The sequence below is a fragment of the Ptychodera flava genome, chromosome 13, assembly GCF_041260155.1.
Source record: "Ptychodera flava strain L36383 chromosome 13, AS_Pfla_20210202, whole genome shotgun sequence".
Classification (NCBI taxonomy): Eukaryota; Metazoa; Hemichordata; class Enteropneusta; family Ptychoderidae; genus Ptychodera; species Ptychodera flava.
The window spans coordinates 34,177,931-34,200,400 of NC_091940.1; the positions used below are offsets into that span (position 1 = coordinate 34,177,931).

The following is a 22,470-nucleotide window of genomic DNA, read 5'->3' on the forward strand; positions in this document are numbered from 1 at the left end:
ATGAAACGTTACAATTTCACTTTGCTGCATGTCTTCTACAGCGCGATAGTATACAGGATATAGTGTTACCGGCACAGCTTATAGTGCTATATGGTTTAATTTCGAGGCAGTGAGTGAAAAACTGAGTGGTACCTGCAAGAGGAAATTATGACATAAAACTGCGCCACCAAGACTTTTAATTTCCCAATGGAAACTCTATCATGATAGACGACACGATACATCAAGAGATAAACACGTTTTCTTGACAAACCAACCAGACTAGAGTTCTGAGTATTTCCACATGCCATGGGACTAGATTTGAAACTCATACAATAACAAATATTGAAATAAATGATATGCGGTTACTAGACTTGAATTGACAATAATTGTAATACATTTGAAAACGTCCGAAAATATTTCGAATGTAATATAGCCCTCCAATGTCTCTATATGAAATATGTGAACCATTATAGAGCTCCGTTAATTGGTTTCTTTTTTTTAATTTTGTTTTTAGTTTGTTTTTGTTTGTTTTTTAGTTTGTTTTGTTTTTGAAAAATTCACAGATTTCTCCTTTCAGATTGGTTACAGCTGATACAGGCTGGTATTCCTGTAGCGGTGGTAGATTGATGTATTTGAGTAAGTCAGATGACCACAGAATTACTAAATGTGTATGATGTTTGATTGTACTTAAAACTGTAATACTTTGTCAACAGAACCTTGCCAAAGTTTGGCATTATTTTAATACCAAAAATGCCAAAAGGTCTTTTCCGATATTAACATTGATGTGGTTTAGGAGACCTAATTTTGAAAACTTGCCGTACATGCTACAAAGTGTTTGTCATAAGCGGCAGCTGAGCACTTAAGTTAAATTTAAGAGACAATACAAAAGTTGAAAAAATATGTTGTGCTTACTTTTAGTCTTACACTAAGTTCATTAATCTCTGAGTTACATATGGGAATTCTACCACTTCGTGTTGATACAGGTAAATTTAGAGGTAACTCAGTAAATGAACGACTTTGTACATTTGTAATGGCAATGTTATTGAAGAATATCATTTGTTAGAATGTTCTTATTATTTTTAATTGCAACAAAATTATCTTGGTTCTATTCAAGAGGCTCTTTGAGCAATGTCAGACGAAATAAGCTTACTACCTTTTACTGGACCCGTTGAATTCAAGTACAACTGTGCCTATTTCCTCACGTGTTCTTTATGGAGGCTATGATGACTTGTAGATCTATGGGGAATGTCAACTCAGGGAGTTACATGTATGATAAATAATTTGCTACTGCAATGTCCTTGAGGTTTGTCTGAGACGAGAATAAGCCATGACCTATCGCCAATAATTAACGTTCGCTGGATGAAGAGAGTACAATTAGTCTTCTAAATGTTCCTAAGTCAACACATAGTTAGCCTAACTTCCTGTATTCGGTCGAGTATAAAGCAATTGATTGCAAAGTCTATATGTACCATAAAAAGCTGGCTCTGCTACTGTGGATTTCGGCCGACTTTTCTGTGTTGCTAGTGCCGATGGGACTTGTCTTCTGATATTGTTTTACAGACAGACTACAATGGTGTTCCTCCACTGAAGAGACCTCCAATGGTATTTATTTTGAAGTCTACACATGTTAACATCTCATTTTAGCTTAGTCATGCATGTATTCCCTTCATGACAAACAAATTTTGTAAAGACTATGCATTACTATTCAATTCGACAGAACAAAAAGTAGACAACGGAATAAGGATGCTGTGCGTTTCCAATACTATACGGTGGTAAGGAAGTTACAATGTATATATACTTTGTAGGAAGGCCTTCCATAATACCCTATGTAACTCGGACAGGTCTTCTGCAACACGGCTGCGAAATAGACTTGACTAGAATTATCTGTGCGATATCACATTAAATCAACCTCTTCCCGTCCATTTCTTAATTATAACATAGAAACCAATCGTTAATAATTGAGGATGGGTAATTTTCTATAATTTCTGAGTCTGTTCAATATGTCATTAAGAGTACACTCAAACCAAAATGACTTAATTACTCTTTCAGGAAATTAACCGCTGGTTTTATTTGCAGCTCTTTCAAGTGACAAGCCTTATCACAATATTGATTGCAGCCATTGCCCAACTCTTTCCGTTGACAATTATACGGCTAGGCTTAAAAACAGACACATTTCGTCGGCTAGAATAAGTGGCACTTCTGCTGACAAGTCCACCACATCTCAGACGCGATAAAGAGTTGAAAGCATGCAAACCAAACTTGCTGCATATTTTATTTTGTCAATATGGATGAGTTCAACCTGCATCGTTTCCGGTAAATTACAGGTAAGTGATTTTCCGAATATTTCAGATCACTAACATCCTTGTTTTTTAAAACTTGAAGTCTGAACAGTAGTACCGAAACTTTAAATACTCGTCCCGTTTCTCTGTATCAAAACTTATCAAAATCACCTTACAACAATGCAGTTCTTGGGTTCACATTGGTTGCCGACATCTTTCAATTGACGACCAAATGGCAGACTAAAATTGTATTTTTACAATTTGAGAGTCCGAATATCTGCCCCGGGGCGCAATCTTTCTGATGAGTAGCTTTCTTTCCATGGTGAAAGCACATCAACTCCAACCTGTACGCGGTTTAGAGTTAGTGTTTAGGTTGGCGTTAATTGGACAGGGAGCCTCCGGATGTTCCGAGGGATAGAATTCACAGTGACAAATCCTATGCTGCTGTGCGTGCAAAAAACTGTACCTAGTCTTTTCAAAAGAGTGTCACTTCTCGTTGTTTGTAAATTAATAAGAGCAAATTTGCTGTTTCAATATCTAACCTCCAGTTGGTCTTTATTACATGTTGAACGCTGCTCACCATTTATTTGATAGGACATCTACAGCAATAGAGAAGTTGATGTTCGACACAAAAGGTGGCTTTACATCGATACATATGTCTCCGGAGGTAAGTTCGGGCGAAATATTTGGTGGCTATAGCCAACGATAGGATTAGTAGTATTTGCCCAGTGATACTGCATACATACATTGTATTGCAAATCACAACTTTTTCCGCCCTCTCCTGCCGACCTCTCTCTACCAGCTACATCCATTAGAGTTTGGGGTAGTAATGAATTTTAATGAAACGCTATATCAATATTTTGAAGAAGAACATTTAGACCTTTGGTGTAAAGGAGTAAATGTCTGGTGACTGTAGCCGACAAGAAACTTTGCAATATGGCGTGCAGGGTCAACCACCTAACCTACGTCACGCCGCAAGTCATTGACTTTGTACCGTGGTGCTGCCCATTCTCCATGATGAAAGACTGTTAGATTTGAGTAAAGTAATAAGTGTGAAAATGAGTTGATATTTATGTTTTGAAGAGAAATACTAAAAGATAACTTACAAAACCTATACATAAATCCAAATATGATCTCTCACTTTCTATGTTTTCAAGCCACAGAAAACTATATTCTGTGCATTTTACATAGTTAAATTTTCATACCCCCTCCCTAAAATAGAACAGTCCATTATAAGTCCCCTATAACTTCAAAGAAATGTAATACAACATTGCGAGATACTTTTGCACAGTAGCATGCCCTATTGTTCTCGATGGAATATCATTTATGTGGAATAATTGCAGAAAAGGGCACTTCCGAAATACATAATTACTTAGATCACGAATTAAATTTGCCGAATTAAATTTAATAATTGCCCTTCGACGGGAACTTCTATACCTAATACACTAAATTGTCATCTACTAAAATGCCATGATAAAATGAGTGAAAACAGGCTTACATTTCATTAGCTTTAAAGAGTGACGTCACGCCGATCCCGTTACTTCAAAGAACAAACATCCCATTACCAAAAATGGATTAATCTTTTGTTTCGCACTGCCTAAATTTCCGACCGTTTTGAATCGTTTCCGATGTAGTGTAGTTAGCTTACTTTATGCGCATCATTATCTCAAATGTGACGTCATGCCGATATGATTATAATGCCAACTTTAGAGTAAAAACTTAATGATCATTGCTGAACTTTTACACATTCGCCACTCAGGAATTTGTCAACTTTGGAAACTTTCGGAAGTTTTGCAATTTATCTGCTTCTCCACCGCCTTTTTCATATTGCTGGAAACCTATAAAGGCGTGTTTGATGTCTTCATAAATTTTCATGTTACTTGAAAGGCATACTTGTCTTTCCATGTGTAATGATATTGGTTTATGTGTTTCCATCATTTTGTATGACTTTCTGTGACTGTGATTTGTTAAACGTCACCCTTCATCGAATTCAGATTTCCCGTAGGATCTTACTAAGCTCGCAAACAATCAATTTCTAATTATTTTTGAGCTGTCATTCAACTTTCTATGACAATCAAAATGTTCACAAATGATGAATATACGCGGTGAAATACCACATGTAATGGAATAAAGGGAGGTGATATTCAATGTATATGAGACGATATACAAATAAATGCAAGAGAATGTATTATCTGAAATTATGTCACACTCTGCTTCAATATTTTGTCCTATCAGCCCTCGAATGCCCAAGCGATGAATTTATCTACGAAGGTGGCAGTGTGTCCGTAGTTTCTCCTGGTTACCCAGGCCATTCCGTCATTGATGGAGACTGTGTGACGACTGTGAGAACGACCTACGGCTCTACGTTCCTGGTAATTTTCCAGAAATTTGAGGTTTTCTGGGGCGACTACGTGACTTTCGAGCCACTCGCAATAGTTCCCCAAGACTGGGGTCTGGGAGAAGAGGACGGTTACTATGGCTTCGGATCTGGATCGGGCTCCGGCTCCGGCTCCGGGGATGGGGATTTGGAATGGGGTTCGGGTGAGGAAGAGACGGACGAGGGCCCAGAGCCGAAGCAGTACAGTCTGCATTACCTCCCCGGTTACCTACTGGCCTTCAAGACTCCTGAACTGAAGATACGTTTTGTCGAGGGGCAGTTTGGAGAGTACAGCAGCTTCCATTTCAGCATAGGTAAGATACGAATTTCCAAATGCCTTGGTTCTGTTCAAAGACTTTATTTTATAGCAAATCAATTATTATGATCCATTTATTCTTTGTCAAGAAAAGTTATTTACAACAGATAGGTTGAAGATGAAAATGACAAATGACAGAGTAATTGTGTCGCGTCATTGAGATGACATCTGTTTACTTTCATGCAAAATGAGTTAAAACGTAGTTTTCATATTTTATGCACAAATTTAATATTTTCATGGACCATTTTTCTAGAGTCTATAAATGTTTTCGCCAAGTTTCTCCCAATAACGACGAAATTCTGCATTTGCACGATACCTGCTCTTTCAGTTTCTGTACCCACTGTCCCATGTGGCGTGAACAATTATGAAGATCTCCAGGAAGGTGACGGCGTTATTGTTGAATCATACGGCTACCCATACCCATATCCGCGACACACAGACTGTTCCACCAAAGTAAAAGCACGACCAGGCCTTACACTTCGAGTGCAGGTCCTAGATTTCGACCTTGAGTGTGGATGTTGTGACTTCCTTTCAATCGACGAGTATAGCTACATGTGTGACAAAACATCTCTTCCAAATGTGATGTATCTTACCTCTGACGAGGTTACTTTTCGACTGAGAACAGATGGAACTGGTCAGCGAAGGGGATTTCAACTTTTGGTTACTGCAGGTATTTAACAATGCTCTTTTAAGGCTAAGGCCATCGTCTGGGCTAATGTCGGTCAAAATGCTCAAAAAATCTAATTTTATTTTTTTCCTTCATTGTCACCCTCGACATGTATACTTTCAAATAAGCTATATCATTCTTCAAAAATATTAACTAAAATCGAGAAAAATCGCGTTTTTTCCAACTGACCCCTGGTCAAATTTTATTTAGTCTAATTATATATTCAAAACAGGTAAATCGCTATTTTTGGTTGCCTAAAAACTTTGTTGAGTTATGGCATCATGTATGAAGTAGTGACCATTTGCTTGCTTATTGAAGCAGCTTTTTCAGAGGTAAAAATATGGCGTTGTGGAAATTGTGAGTTTGAGACTAATTGCAGTCTAAAAAAGCCAGATCAATGAGTAATCGGGAAGAAATTTGCAACAAATGATTCTGTTTATATTTTGTGTGGATATTACTGTAAGGCATATGAAGATTTTCATTCGGTATAGCAATTAAACCAGAAAACAAACCATATTAGACGTTATGGTGTCCATATACATAACAAGTAAAGAATCTCACATGAATTTCATTATCATGCTGATTATAAAATCAATGTTTTTTTGATAATTAACAGTTCATTTTTCACTTAGAAAGCAATTACAACCAGGCTTTTAAATAGAATTCTAACTGACAATTTAAACTTGTCCAATACCCTATTTTGAGGTCGTAAACTTTGCATGAAGTATGAGTATCACCTTTATGTTGTAAACATTTCAATCCAATACTCCTAACAATTGTGTTTTGTACTGCATTCGTTTCTTGTGGCAGTAATAACTCTTGAAAGAATGGTTGGAATGCAATGAAAATCAGCCAACATATGTGAAATTAAATACTTTACAAAATAACTTCAAAAAACAAGGTCATCCAATCATGTCATAGTAGAAACTTGACGGAAAGTTGTGAAATTTATTAATTTTTCAATCTTACCGAGATGACTATGATTTAATTTATATGACATCTTAAACAGTCATAGATTTAGGTTCACATTGTAATACATATACATCTGAATGCTACAGAAAAAATTCGGTGTTGTATGACTTTTCGTTCAATAGATATCTTTGCCACAAATTTCCTCATATTTTAACCCTGAAATTGTCACCACGGCAACCGAATATCCGGTTTTCCCCCTGCACTGCATTTTACCATCTACTGCAACAAAAAGATGACAAACTCTGAAAACAAGGTACTACACGGTTAGTGTTTTAAAATAGCCCAGACAATAGCTTGCTGTTAGATACTTTCAGCTTTATTCGATGAGGATTTTTGCATGGGTATATGCATAAATACACATAATCATGTAAACTCTTCTGTATCCGAGGAGAATATGCTTGTGCGTGCACGCGTATTTTGCATTTGTCTGTTAGCACTTCGCTTTTAGTTTTCTCGCGATTCTGAAGTATTTGATGACTTGAGATTCTAAAACAATCATTCCTTGTCCAGAGAAACAAACAGGCAAGATTACCCACGCTGGACTAAGTTTACATATCTACCACTATTACTTGTACTTTATCATTTCAAATTCAGTCGTTCAAAAGTATCTTAATCCGACTTTTTACATTTTTTCTTCCTTTCATTTTTTCCTCAAGGATATTACACTCCGCCGTCAGGTAAGACATAGACACTTTAATCACATCAAGTGTACGCTATCTGTGTTCGCTGAGTGTGTCCAAGAATAGTAAATAGACCAGTTAAGTGTTTCATCGAAGCAAAAATCCCTTTGCACACTTTGCGTACAACATGTCACATGCATGCCAAATGTGAGATTTAATAAATCGATGCGGCTTCATTTGGAACTTCATTTTGTTCAACGCAGAAGGGCAGAATAGCTGTAAGCTTATACAGAGGATCGTCTTTGCGTTTTATGGCACAAGTCGACATTTGCAATTCCATTGTAAAGCAGTACTCCTCAGATGTCTTGACTTGATTTCTTTTATTTCCAATGAAATCTTCTCGAAATTAGTGCATTCTACTTGAGACAGACTAGGTAATTGTTAAGGTATTCTTAATTTAAATTTTGAAACTGAAAGACTCTTAAATACATGTTTTTCAAAAAAGGTAGCCGTCATTATTCACAGCCTGGGGTCGGAGGAATGTGAGAGGGGTCACACAAAATACATCTTCCGCTCTCACTTTTCCCAGCTGCCCGGACAAGAGACATTGGCAAGCGAAGATGCTCAAAATATTGAAAACTTCAAGGGGGTTGCTCAAAATGTGGAGAGGAAGACGGGGGATTACTCAATTTTTTTGTGCTAAATAAATTAAAACACCTCTCAGATTGCACCATTCCACACATCAATTTCTCAAAATTTTCGATGCCCCCTTAAGGTGTTCTAACAGTTTTACTAGTAAAAAACAAATTAAAACACCTCTCAGATCGCACCAGACTGCACCGTTTCACATACCAATTTCTAAAAATTTTACATGTAAGATAGGGGACAGTCCCCCTGACGCTTTCCCCCTCAGCCTCTCGCGTGTTCTCCCCCTTGCACTTTCAAATTCTGCCCAGTTAGAATACCGATCCAAATTAATCAATACGCGTGAGCTTTTGTATCTGTATTTGTTGTCACTTTGAATTTCATTTTGATGTTTTCACCTTTTTCACCTTTTTCAACCCTCATGAGATAACCGCTGAAAATCGAGCAGTGTACATTAGGATTTGAGAGTTTGTTACTATGGCCGTATTTTTATAATTTTACAAAGAAATGTATTGAAGTGGAGGAGGGGGTCAGTCGAAATTTCTGAGTTCGAGAGGGGGTACTCAAATTCATCATGGTCGACAGGAGGTACTCGAAATGAAATTCCTCCCCCCGGGCCGTAAATAATGACGGCTCCCGAAAGATAGCAAGTAGTCCTGTACGCTTCAATTTGAATTTCTCCATGCAGAGCGATCTGGTAAAACACAATTTTGTGATCACTCACTATGATGAATTGAGTGACGTAAGAATACTTATTTTTATGATATGCAGTTCCACTTCTTTAAAACATAATTTATTGACTTTCCTTAATGGGAGAAGCTACTACAAAGGTGGACATCTGTGACGGTGAATTCACGGTGGAACCTGGACGAGAACTAGCCATAGCACTACCCGAATACGCTTCACAACAGGGGCAGCCGATTACGTGTTCCGCTTCAGTCCTTACACAAGCCGGTGCTAAGCTGCACTACGAAATCGTCGACTTTGGATTAACATGTTGCTGTGGAGAAGTGGAAGTCGACGGCGCTATACTCGAATGCGGGGAGAACTATTTCGAAAGAGCTGAGGTGTCGACAGACTCGCTGTCTTTGTCTGTGACAACTGAGGGGACCGTTGAGGGCAATGGTTTTGTGATTCGTGTCTGGGCAGGTAAAAAACACTGCTCATTAATCATTTAATGTATCAGCAACATGGCTAGCTTCTATCGACTCCCTCTCTCTCTCTCTCTCTCTCTCTCTCTCTCTCTCTCGTACAAAGGATCAGTATATAATATGCGCACTCTGCACAAGCTTACGTTGAGTATTAGACCTTTGTTATTTGAATTTGTGAGCTTTGAAAATAAATTATGATTTCTTTTTGATTTCATTCACTTTCAAGGCAAAGAAACAAACATATAAAACTTCCATCATGGTGTTTGTTTCTCCGCTATGAATGCATTGTATTTAGTACCTGTCCGGCAGATCAACATTAAGAATATCACTGCATCAAAACACAATAATACAGATAAAGTCACACTAATGAGTTGACTGTATTATAGCATTGCACGGATATTGCCAGTTTTTTATTTAATAAAATATTCATAGTTTTCACCATACCAATCCGAATCAAATTCCTTGTGCACAATTGCCCTCTCAGTCATTCTATATTCTATTAAAGTACATTCATATTAGGTTCTAGATACACAAATGCACAGATTTTACCAGATTTATTTCAGAAAAAAATGGTCAGTTTGTTCCATATGCAACAATGTATAGTGACATGACGCTTTGGACGAAATTCCCAAATCGAATGTCTTGTTCACATATACACTTCTAGTCACCATATCCTGGTGGAGTAAATTTACATCAATTGTCAAACATATGTAAATCCGTAGATAAATCTATATTTGTCTGGGGACAACATTGTTCACAGTTTGCACCATAGACAACCACACACAATGAAATGACACTTGTAGGTGAAATTCAGTGATCACGTTTGTTGTGCGCAAATACCCTTCCATTCATCGTACTCTTGGAAGTAGATTTGTGTTTGAATAAAATATACATACATCGAAAAGTGTATTAGGACTGATGCATTTTCCTATGTCAACAGAAGACAATCCAATCCAGATATGCGGGGGAGAGTTCATGCTTATGCCCAATGAAGAAATTGTCATAACATCACCAAATTATCCAAGCAACTATGATGCTGGTGAAAATTGCGTTACAACAGTTACAGCTCCAGAGGGCGCTTTGATTAACGTCCAGGTCACACATTTTGATGTCGAATGCTGCTGTGACCATCTCACCCTGAACGACGTTGAACAGACATGTGATGATTACTTCAGAGAAAGAACGACCCTGTCTTCAAATCAACTGGTGGTGTCCTTTATAAGCGATTCAAGCGCCCAGTACAGCGGTTATACTATCACTGTTTCAGCTGGTAAGATGTTTATCCTGATAAAATGTTGCGGAACTGGAGCACAGATTCGCTCTGAAAACTGATTTTTTTCCTGATAATATATTATTATCATCGTTAATATTAACAAACTCTCCACTGACGTGTAAAACAATGTACAGGTCATCATTATGATTATCATACATTAGCTCTTTGACATTGAACCATTTTCATCGCAAATGAATGTTCCTACCCACAGAGATACCGGACACGACTTCATGTGCTGCGTCTTACACACTTGAGATCGGCGAAGAATTGGTCATCAGCTCTCCAAATTATCCTTCGGCTTACAACGCCGACGAAGAATGCGTCACGACGGTAGATCTCCCAGAGTTGACAGATGGTATCGTGGCATACATCCAGGTTCTTCATTTCGTCATTGAATGCTGCTGCGATCATCTGGAGATAAATGATGTTCCTCAGGACTGTGATAATTACTACAACGAAAGAACAGCTGTGACAACTGATCAGGTTGTGATTAGATTTACATCGGATGGCTCTATGCAGTTCAGCGGTTTCAGTTTGAAACTATGGACAGGTTGGGTGTTTACATATTAGTACCCTCTCTGCCTTTCAAACGAATTTCACAATGTCGTTTTTGAATGCAATATCAAACGAAAACCAATATTACAGTTACTTCGATATATTCCTATGTTTGAATTCTTTTGTTTGAGTAGTTTTGAAAAAGAAATTGTGAAAGACTAAATCGCTACCTCTCTCTTTCATCACAGAAACACCAGACACGGATTCATGTGCTGCCTCTTACACACTTGAGATCGGCGAAGAATTGGTCATCAGTTCTCCAAACTATCCTTCCGAATACAATGCCGACGAAGAATGCGTCACGACGGTAGATCTGCCAGAGTTGAGAGAGGGCAACGTGGCATACGTCCAGATTCTTCATTTCGACATTGAATGCTGTTGCGACCATCTGGAGATAAATGATGTTCTACAGACCTGTGATAATTACTACAACGAAAGATCAGCTGTGACAACTGATCAGGTTGTGATTAGATTTACATCGGATAGCTCTATGCAGTTCAGCGGTTTCAGTTTGAAACTATGGACAGGTAGGATGTTTACATATTAGTACCCTTTCTGACTTTCAAACGAATTTCACAATGTCGTTTTTGAATGCAATATCAAACGAAAACCAATATTACAGTTACTTCGATATATTCCTATGTTTAAATTCTTTCGTTTGAGTAGTTTTGAAAAAGACTAAGACTTTGTGAAAGACTAAATCGCTACCTCTCTCTTTCATCACAGAAATACCAGACGAGGATTCATGTGCTACATCACACACACTTGACATCGGCGAAGAATTGGTCGTCAGTTCTCCAAACTATCCTTCCGAATACAACGCTGGCGAAGAATGTGTCACCACTGTAAATCTCCCAGAATTGACAGAGGGCATCGAGGCGTATGTCCAGGTTCTGCACTTCGACGTCGAATGCTGCTGCGATCATCTGGAGATTAATGGTGACACCCAGTACTGTGATAACTACGACAGCGAAAGAACAGCAGTGACAACTGATCAAGTTGTGATTAGATTTATATCTGATGGCTCTGTGCAGTACAGCGGTTTCAGTTTGAAAGTATGGACAGGTAGGATGTCTAATTCTAGTCCTCTTTCTAATTTACAAATTACTTTGACAGTGTCACTTTTTTTTAATTTTCATAATCAACAACAACAAATCAACACCAAAATTACTGTTACTTCAAAGTCCTCTTTGTTTGAATTCTACAGTATGAGTAATTTAAATTTGAAAAAGAAATTGTAAAAGACAGAATCGTCACCTTTCTTTTACCACAGAAATACCAGACACGGGTTCATGCAGTGCATCACACACACTTATGATCGGCGAAGAATTGGTCATCAGTTCTCCAAACTATCCTTCCGAATACAACGCCGACGAAGAATGTGTCACGACGGTAGATCTCCCGGATTTGACAGAGGACATCAAGGCGTATGTCCAGGTTCTGTATTTGAACATCGAATGCTGCTGCGATGTATTGGAGATAAACGATGTTTTACAGAACTGTGATAATTACTACAGCGAAAAAACTGAAGTGACAACTGATCAGGTTGTGATTCGATTTACATCTGATGGCTCTGTGCAGTACAGCGGTTTCAGTTTGAAAGTATGGACAGGTAGGAAATCTACTTGACTGTGGTCTTTCTAATTTACACATTACTTTGACATTGTCACTTTTTAATTTTAATAATCAACAATAACAAATCAAGACCACTAGCAGCAGGGTGGTGAACAGACCCTATTTACCTCTCAAAAAATGTCCCAGTACCATTTTCGGGATGGCAAAATGCAAGCATACTGAAAGCCCCAGGGAAGGCCCACTATTCTTGCCGGCCCGTCGCCAAAAGTGTACCATTTATCTTATCTGAGAAACATGTTTTCATTTCAATTGTTTAGGCGGTCATTTCCTTATGATCTCCAAATGACTTTGGATATGTAGTATTGAACATTATACCCTCTCTTTTTTCAATAACTTGTCAAAAGCCACAGTGTCGATAAACTGCTGACCCTGTATGGAACAGGGTCAGGCATTTCTTTAACAATCTTTTCAGTCAGGTCATCAACAGTGGCCATGTTGTTAGTTTGGAGTAAATCAGTAGCACACATTTTTCTCTAAATGGGTATTTGGACTACAAGAGAAGTTACGGATATCTCTAAATACGAGTGTCTGGACTGCGAGAACTCTCAGTTGTGTATAGCATTTGTACGAATTTCCCAGAATGAGTATTCGGACTACGAGAAGCTAAGTCAATACCAGACTAAACTGCTTTTGACAGCTTTCTCCGAAGCTATATGCTTGTTATACGAACTTTATCTCGACCACTGGTCCGGCCTAGGTGTATTATGCTCTGAGCCAGCTTCGCAAAAGACTTACACGGCACTGGAACTGTACTTTCTTTACTAATCTTACAATAATTTTGTAGCAGCCATTCCCGCAAACCTGGACCTCCTCCATTTTCAACCACTCACACATCTTATGGCCCCGCATATTGCAACACACTTACCTTACATATACTTTACATGACAGCTAGGTCCCCCTATATGTAAAAGAGGAGCCAGGGCTAGCGAGGATGGTGGGCCTTTCCCGGGGCTCTCTCTATGCTAATAAAGAAACTGTAAACGAATGAATCGTCACCTCTCTCTTTCATCATAGAAACGCAAAACACGAGATCATGTGCTACATCACACACACTTGAGATCGGCGAAGAATTGATCATCAGCTCTCCTAACTATCCTTCCGAATACAACGCCAACGAAGAATGTGTCACGACGGTAGATCTCCCAGAGTTGACAGAGGGCTTAGAGGCGTACATCCAAGTTGTCAATTTGAACATCGAATGCTGCTGCGATGTATTGGAGATAAACGATGTTCCCCAGAACTGTGATAGTTACTACAGCGAAAGGACTGAATTGACAACAGATCAGGTTGTGATTCGATTTACATCGGATGGCTCTGTGCAGTACAGCGGTTTCAGTTTGAAAGTCTGGACAGGTAGGGTTAGACCACTCTGATAATGTCACTTTTTGATTTTAAGAACAAACAACAACAGTACTTCAATGTCCTCTTAGAGAGCCGTCATTATTTATGGCCGGGGGCCTTGAGGAATCTGAGGGGGTCATTCAGAAAATTGAAAGCTACGAAGGCGTTGCTTACAATATTCAGAGAAAGCAGGGGTGTTACTCAATTTTGGGTGCAAAATAAATAGAAACACCCGTCAGATTGCACCATTTCACACATCAATTTTTCAAAATTTTCGATGCGAGAGTGGGGACACCCCCTCTTGTGCTCTCCCCGTTTGGGTGTTCTGACAGTTTTACTTAGTGAAAAACAAATTTAAAAACTCTCAGATTGCACCAGACTGCACCATTGCACACATCAATTTCTCAAATTTTCCATGCAAGACAGGGGACACCCCTTCTGATACTTCCCCCTCACCCTCTCGTTTGCACTCTAGTTGTACTTTCGAATTCTGCCCTTTCAGATATCATAGTGAAAACCCTGTCATGATACCCATCCAAATTAAACAATACTATATTGTTGGATACTGATTATAGCATGCGCTTATATATCTAAACTTTGATGTGACTTTAAATTTCATTTTCTTGGTTTCACCTTTTTTAATCGTTATGAGGTAACCGACATAATCTGGCAGGGTAAGCTTATACCAGGATTTGAAAGATCTTTACTATCACTGTATTTTTGTTAATTTTACAAAATATTTGTTTTGGTGTTTAACTTTTCTATGTGTGTTTGGGGGGGGTCAGTCAAATTTCTGTGTTAGAGATGGGGTACTAAAATTCATCATGGTTGGCAGGGGTTACTCGAAATTTCAGTTTCCTCGGACCCCCCCCCCCGGCCGTAAATAATGACGGCTCCCTTAGTTTGAATTTAATGGTCAAGTATTTTTGAAAATAAATTGTAAAAGATTGAATCGCTATCTCATTCTTTTATCACAGAAATGCCAGACACGACTTCATGTACCACATCACACAAACTTGAGATCGGCGAAGAATTGGTCATCAGTTCTCCAAACTATCCTTCCGAATACAACGCCGATGAAAAATGTGTAACAACGGTAGATCTTCCAGACGTGACAGAGGGCTTGGAGGCGTACATCCAAGTTGTTGATTTCAACATCGAATGCTGCTGCGATGTATTAGAGATAAACGATGTTCTACAGAATTGTGATAATTACTACAGCGAAAGGACTAAAGTGACAGGTGATCAGGTTGTAATTCAATTTACATCGGATGGCTCTGTGCAGTACAGCGGTTTCAGTTTGAAAGTCTGGACAGGTAAGATATTTACATGATAGTACTCTGTTGAGTTTCAAATTAATTTCACAATGTCATTTTTTTAATTTGAACTATCAACAACAGCAAATCAACGCCGATATTACAGTTACTTCGATGTCATCTTTGTTTGAATTTTATAGTATGTTTAGTAATTTTGAAAATAAATTGTAAAATACTGAATCGTCACCTCTCTCTCTTCATGATATAAATGCCAGGCAATACTTCATGTGCCGCATCACAAACACTAGAGATAGGCGAAGAATTGGTCATCAGTTCTCCAAACTATCCTTCCGAATACAACGCCGGCGAAGAATGTGTCACGACAGTAGATCTCCCAGAGTTGACGGAGGGCTTTGTGGCGTACATCCAGGTCCTTGATTTCACCATCGAATGCTGCTGCGATCAATTGGAGATAAACGATGTTTTACTGAACTGCGATAATTACTACAACGAAAAAACTGAAGTGACAACTGATCAGGTTGTGATTCGATTTACATCGGATGGCTCTGTGCAGTTCAGCGGTTTCAGTTTGAAAGTCTGGACAGGTTGGACGTCTACTTGACAGTATTTTTTTTATTTTCCAACCACTAAATTGATAATGGCACTTTTTCATTTTCAGAGCATATAACAACAAAGAAACACTACAATACTGGATATTTCAATGTCTTCTTAGTTTAAATTTTATTGTCTAGTAGTTTTGAAAATAAATTTTAAAAGACTGAATCGCTACCTCTCTCTTTTATCACAGAAATACCAAACACGACTTCATGTGCCGCATCACACACACTTGAGATCGGCGAAGAACTGGTCATCAGTTCTCCAAACTATCCTTCCGAATACAACGCCGACGAAGAATGTGTCACGACCGTAGATCTCCCGGAATTGCCAGAGGGCATCGAGGTATACGTCCAGGTTCTGTATTTGAACATCGAATGCTGTTGTGATCATCTGGAGATAAATGATATTGCCCAAGAATGTAATAATTACTACAGCGAAAGGACTGAATTGACAACTGATCAGGTTGTGATTCGATTTACATCGGATGGCTCTGCGCAGTACAGCGGTTTCAATTTGAAAATCTGGACAGGTAGGATGTCTATTCAACAATTGTCTTTCAGATTTACCTTCAGTTAAATGGACCACAGAGTATCATAGACAGAGTGGCAACACCTATTGTTTAAGGCGTGAAGCGGTTACGTAAGCAATCCGTGTTTGCCTCGCCTCACGAAGCTCTTGGCTCTCTTTCCGAAGAGTGCCGACCATGCACCCTTCGGTAATTTTCGGATTTTCACCAATTGTTAAGCGAAAGTATGTTCGACAAAGTTTGTGTTGTTGTTGTCGTGTGGTGCTGATCGGAATTGATGTGCTGGCAAAAACGGGAGTGTTTGAGCTTCAGGAAAGTGGGTTTTACCGTTTTAAAAATTCCTCTCATATTTTTATGAATATATAATGAGTGTGTTTGAACCAAATTTGAAAGTCTTTTATCGATACTGTCTGGTTTTACTCAATGGTTTACGGTCAGTCATACCGTCTTTTACACGTGCGTCAAGAAAGGACATGTTTATGAAACTGCTGGCGTGTTATGTTTTGATTGGCGTGAGGCAGTGTTTCTGGCCTGAGAGCTCACAAAGTAACTATGGTTGCTACGCGACTGGCAGTACGATGCCATCTCGTCGTATGTTTCGCATAATCTCGTGTAATTATCAACCACAAACAAAGCCTCCAAAAAGTTTAACACCTTTGAAGCTCATTTTATATGAAAAGCCAATAGTCTACCGGACGACCATGGAACAAAAGCATGCAAGTGTTGCAACTCTGTTTATGATACTCAGTAAATGGACGAAGCTCTTGTTTCAATCTTTTTTCGTGACACTACGAAAACATGGAATACTTTCATAAGTCACTCAGTGTACATTACGGAGACGATACAAAACTGCTAAGGTGTCAGAAATTACTCCTTTGTTGAATGCATACAAAGGATTTCGTTTGTTACCTTTTGACAAAATAGATTTTCCGACGCCGACTTGCTTTCCTGTGACAAGTACACATTACCACTATGTATGGTACCGCCAATATTTAAGATTTCATTACAAAAATTTGTGTGGGGTTAAAAACTTAATGCAACAGTATAAATTAAGCCATGCATGATTGCCAGTAATTTAGCTTGTGTCAAGAAGTTAACCCCCAAAAAAGTACAAACAAAATTCACGAAAGAATCTCAAAAATGAGCGATTTCGTCCATTTCACAAAGACTTCACCAGATCAACAATAAACAAATCAAAAGTACTGGTAACTTTCTGTACTTATTTCATATCGACTTTCGTTCAAGATAGTTAGCATCTTTGGCGAACAAATTTGATCATCACCTTAAATCTTATCATGTAAATTATACGTGCGTGTCTTTGAGGCAAGCTATTGACCTCTGCCTTTGGTAATTGTCATTTGACGAACAGATGACAAGATTCTAAAATGGCAATATCCTTCTTATGAAATTTTCGTCAACCTTGCTGGATTTGTATCAAAGGTGCTTTCTCATCTTTGAGTGCACGTCGTTCTTCTTTTCAATCGATTATCAATCTTCTCTGAAATTCTCGCATGAAAGGACCTTTTCCAATCTTTCTTGATGGGTGGAACTCAGAATTTTAATCTGTGTTAACGATTTGCTGTCTGAGCAGGCTAAATATACTGATAAATTTGAATCAGTCTTTCCGGATCTGTCCAACAAGACGAAGACACAAAACTTTCTTTTTATGTTGCTGGTATCTAATCCTGTCGAGGCAACTGATCCGAGGAAGATATATCTCAAAAGCTGCATGCAAATTGATCAAACTGCTGAGAATAAAAACAATGTTTTCCAGAAATGAAGACAGAGGGCAAGCCTGGCTGTGGTGAACATGTGTCTCTTGAAGCCGGTCATGAAGTGCTTCTCACCTCTCCAAACTATCCAGAACACTACAATGAATATGCGCACTGCGAGAGAACAGTCGTGGCACCACCAGGTTCCAAGCTGTACTACCAGATCACCGATTTCGACACCGAATGCTGCTGTGACCCTCTCACTATAAACGGGGTCACGGTGGAGTGTGAGGGCGCTATGTCTGATCCCGCAGAAGAGCCCTCGAATCGCCTAGAGGTGATATTTACATCGGATGGCTCGGTTGCAGGTACTGGTTTCAGCATGAGAGTCTGGGCAGGTAAATCTTGCTGATATGTTTCAAACAGTAAATATTAGACCTCGTAGATTTTCCAAAAAGAAACTCAAGATATTGATAAAATTGATCCATTCGTTTGATAATTATCAAAAACAGAATTTTTTATTTTTTATTTTATTTTATTTTACTAGGAACAACGAGCTTGCGCCCAATTACAGTTCCAGCAACAAAATAAACAAATAGATATACAGAACGAAAATAAGCTTACAACCAGGAAGCAAGTAAATAACAAACAAGTGACAAACAACTGGAAAAAAAAGTTGCAAGATTAAGACGAATAAATCGAGTTAAATAAAAAACTGCGGAATTTACCATAGCTACAATTAAAAATATCAAAAGTCTGATTCGGTAAAATTGTATTTAAAAATTTCATTGGTCGGAGTAGGAAAGCAAACGAGTGTACATTATTCTTAGAAACCGTTGGTTTAAAAAGCTGTACAGAGCGTAATGAACGGGAAGGCACATTAAAAAAAATATTCTCTAAAATTTCAGGACAATCGTAAGAAGAAAACATACACTTATAAAAGAAAGTCATATCTAAAAAAGTCTACGCTCCTGTAAAAGCGGAAGTTTAAAAGAATATACAAAGTGACGTAGTTATTTGATGAGTATACTATTCCTACTCTGTCACACAAGTATTTTACAAATTTACACTAAACCCTTTCAAGTCGATTGATAAGGTAATGTTGGTGTGGAGACCAAACCTGGCTGGCGTACTCAAGTTGGCTCCTTACAAGCGTTATGTATAAAGTCTTAAGGGTGTTAACATTGTGAAACTTGCTAGGAGTACGTTTAATAAAGCCAAATAATTTAAAAGCTTTGAGAGTGATCGCATTTATGTGAGCGGAAAAATTGAGATTGTGAGTAATATACACACCGAGATCTTTAACTGATGTCACTCTATCTACAATCTCATCATTAAGTGTGTAGTTATAAGAAATAGGTACTTTTTTGTTGGTAAAAGAAATTATCATGCACTTTTTACAATTAAGTTTCAATTTCCATACCGCACACCACCTCTCTATGTGTTTGAGATCTTGTTGTAATGACCTACAATCCTCAGTATCAAGAACTTGCTTGTGTAATTTTGAATCATCTGCATACAGTGACATGTAGTTGGCAACAGATGAGGTAATGTCATTTAATATCTCAAGGTTATATTATATAATTTGGGATCAGAAAATATTTGATATTAAGGATATACCATATGTGTCTATCAAATCTACGTTAATTGCCTTCATCCGCTATCTATTATTTGAGATGTGTAGCATTTATTGACCATCCAAAAGGTCATCCACATGTAAGATGTCCATATTTTTTATCCTTAGATGAAGCTTTGGATGTAACAACTCTGCCGAGTCCCACTGAACCAACTGTTGATCCTGCACTTGTAGAAGCATTGGGCAGATATGGCCTCGCAAGTGAGTTTACTGTACACCCTATACACACGTCATTGACACATTACTACTTCACGTACAATCAATGATATCGCTAACAATGTAATGGATTGCATTGGCGAAGAGCTGCCTGGCCTTTCTGTCATAGACGAGAAACGCAGTTATATGAAGGGAGTATATTGATAAAAAACTGTCCCCGTCCTTTGTTAGTAATCACGTTTGTATTCAAAATATCAAGTTTTCTGCAGAATCAAAGTACTAAACGTGCAGTCAAAGGTATATTTTGCCCTAATTGCTATACGTTCTTGGTCAGCTATTGATGCGTTCGATGGGCGCATAAACTCCTTTCACACAAGATTTTGAAACAGCTCCATTACTTTATGCGAAAGAATTTGATCGTTGCATGATTCCGGCGCGGTTAAAATATAACTGTCACTTGTAATGGCAGCTTGCATTTTCCTTCCCTTTTAGTCTGCCTTGATCATGGCACAATTGGTATTCGGTGTGCAGAGTCACTGACCAATTGTATAACTGCTGAAAACCTGTGTGATGGTCACAGAGATTGTACATGGGACCACCCTCTGCTCTTTAACGATGAAGATCCGGAACTCTGTCAAGAACCGACAAGTAAGTAGCGTGTAATCTGACCAGACGAAATTTGTCGTCTTGGTCTTGAATTTAAAGTTTCTTTAGCTGTAAATTATGACATGATTTTGCCAATTAGCCAAAGTTCTTTTCCTTTCTACACCAAATACAGTATCGAAAATCCCTATAGTGTTCAACTTGTTAAGACATCCGGCATGTGTATAACGCCGACTGGATTCGTTTGTCAAAAAAACCCTTTATGATTGCTTGTGCTATATTGCAAGGCTAGTAGCCAGTATTTTAAGTTGACGTAGTTGCAGGAGAAACAAGAACTTGGAAGGAAGTGAACCTGTCTTCGAGAACAAAACTAATACAAGCAGGTTGCAGAGATAAGCACACTGTGCAAAAATGTGTCAAATTGTAATAAAATTTGAATTTGATATTACAGATGAAATTTCACTCAGACGATCAGTACTTCCCGCCAATCCGGGAGAGGAAGTCCTCGTACAAGTCTTGAAGTATTTGGATGACCATGTCATAGACAACTTTGATGAAGACGAACCTTAGTCCCAAAGTGTTGGCATAATTATTTAACTACTCTTTTCAAATTAATATCGATATTGTACTAAGTGGATGAATGGATTAATAAAGTAGAGTAATAAAGTTAGAAAATGAGTGTCAATATTTGTGTGTTCATCGGTTAAAATGTTTGGTTGAATTTGGTTCAGTTTCTGTATCCTTTTTCGTTTAGCTTAACGAATTTTAACCCTTTCACCCCCAGTTCCCTGTATACAGGTCCAACTTTACCATAGAAAACAATGGATTTGGGACAAACCATGGTGGTGAAAGGGTTAAGGAGATCTTGCATGTTCGCATGAGATTATTGCGCTACATTGACTATGCTGAATATCATGTATATACGGTCTAGGCGACTCATCGTCACCTTGTCCATACAATGCCAGGTACTCCTCTCTGAATGCTAAGTTTGCTTCGCGCGACTTGCAAACGACTGAATAAATGTTATATTTGTGCAAATGAGGATTGCTTGAGTATGCATATTAGATATCAATGACTGATTTTTGATTGACGATATCTATTTATCCTAAATCGTGTACTATTGAATGGTTTATTGAATACTTGCTCGCGAGATCTCTCTAGAATTGGAAAACAGTCTGATAATAAAATATTTTTGCGCCCATTGCAAGATCTTAAGAACGTTATATTAAATGAATCATGTCACAAAACTCAAGCTTTATATGATTGACAGGAATATTTTATCACGTTTATAACTGAAACGGAATCAGTGATGTTTTGCATTTCAAGACATGTGTAATATAAATATCCTGACTGTCATTGCGTACTGTTACACCTAAAGACTATTCGCCCTAGACAGTATTCACGATATCAACTTGTCCTTTTTATATTTCTTAAGTTAAGAGCACTGGTCTTTGCGACCAGGATGATTCAGTCGTCAAACAACTTATATGAAATTCTATAGCAAGTTATACTAAGACTAACGAGAATTTAAAATATACTGGAGTGTCCTCCAGTATATTTTTCGAAAAACAAAAAACAAAAGACTTTGCGAGAACACTAAGAGCTTCTTTAAGAAATTCATTTTTGTGAAGGGTCAATAAAGTAGCAACAACACTCTCTCTAACTATTTGGGGAACAGCTTATTTCACTTATTTATTATACAAGAGGACGAAGAATTTTGTTGATATGTATATATTACTTTTTACTGCGCTCAGACTAACTTTAAAAGTAAAAGGGGCAAGCTAGGCAGTATTTGGCTACAGTTTATTGATTTAGAAATGTTGTACATTGTAGATAAATTGAAAAGGCATTGTCTATTTACGTAGATAACATGACATCGAAGAAAGTAACGTATGTACGCCACTAGAGCTGATAAAAACAAAGGCAATAGACTTATCCAGGAATGAGGGCGGCGCTCTCTGGAGAGGCAACTGATAAGTGAATGTTGAAATTTTATCGCTCATTCAAGAAGAATTGTCAGATTTGATTAGTCTTGTCGTTACTTGATTAGGTTTCATTTTATATAAGATTATCACACGTTCGTATCCGACAAAATGCAGAATTAAACAATTTTGCACATAAAAATTTTACTGGAGTAAAGATAACCAACAAAC

At 38.1% G+C, this 22,470-nt stretch overlaps 1 protein-coding gene across 1 annotated transcript; it reads left to right on the top strand.

Moving 5' to 3' along the window:
- The first annotated feature begins 2,112 nt into the window (after nucleotides 1-2,112).
- On the top strand, nucleotides 2,113-21,005 carry LOC139148241 (cubilin-like). Its single transcript, XM_070719555.1, has 19 exons — nucleotides 2,113-2,303; nucleotides 2,853-2,925; nucleotides 4,494-4,949; nucleotides 5,280-5,621; nucleotides 7,247-7,267; nucleotides 8,675-9,004; nucleotides 9,947-10,276; nucleotides 10,491-10,829; nucleotides 11,023-11,361; nucleotides 11,561-11,899; nucleotides 12,108-12,446; nucleotides 13,484-13,822; nucleotides 14,788-15,126; nucleotides 15,342-15,671; nucleotides 15,875-16,213; nucleotides 17,985-18,320; nucleotides 19,667-19,759; nucleotides 20,207-20,362; nucleotides 20,769-21,005. Exons 1-19 carry the CDS (start codon nucleotides 2,226-2,228, stop codon nucleotides 20,885-20,887), a joined length of 5,037 nt encoding a protein of 1,678 aa, XP_070575656.1. The 5' UTR covers nucleotides 2,113-2,225; the 3' UTR covers nucleotides 20,888-21,005.
- The last annotated feature ends 1,465 nt before the right edge of the window (nucleotides 21,006-22,470 follow it).

Coding starts and splice junctions, on each gene's coding strand:
- LOC139148241 (XM_070719555.1), top strand. CDS start 2,226: ATGCAAACCAAACTTGCTGCATATTTTATTTTGTCAATATGGATGAGT. Junction 15,127..15,341: donor CAGTTTGAAAGTCTGGACAG/GTAAGATATTTA, acceptor TATAAATGCCAG/GCAATACTTCATGTGCCGCA. Junction 15,672..15,874: donor CAGTTTGAAAGTCTGGACAG/GTTGGACGTCTA, acceptor CTTTTATCACAG/AAATACCAAACACGACTTCA.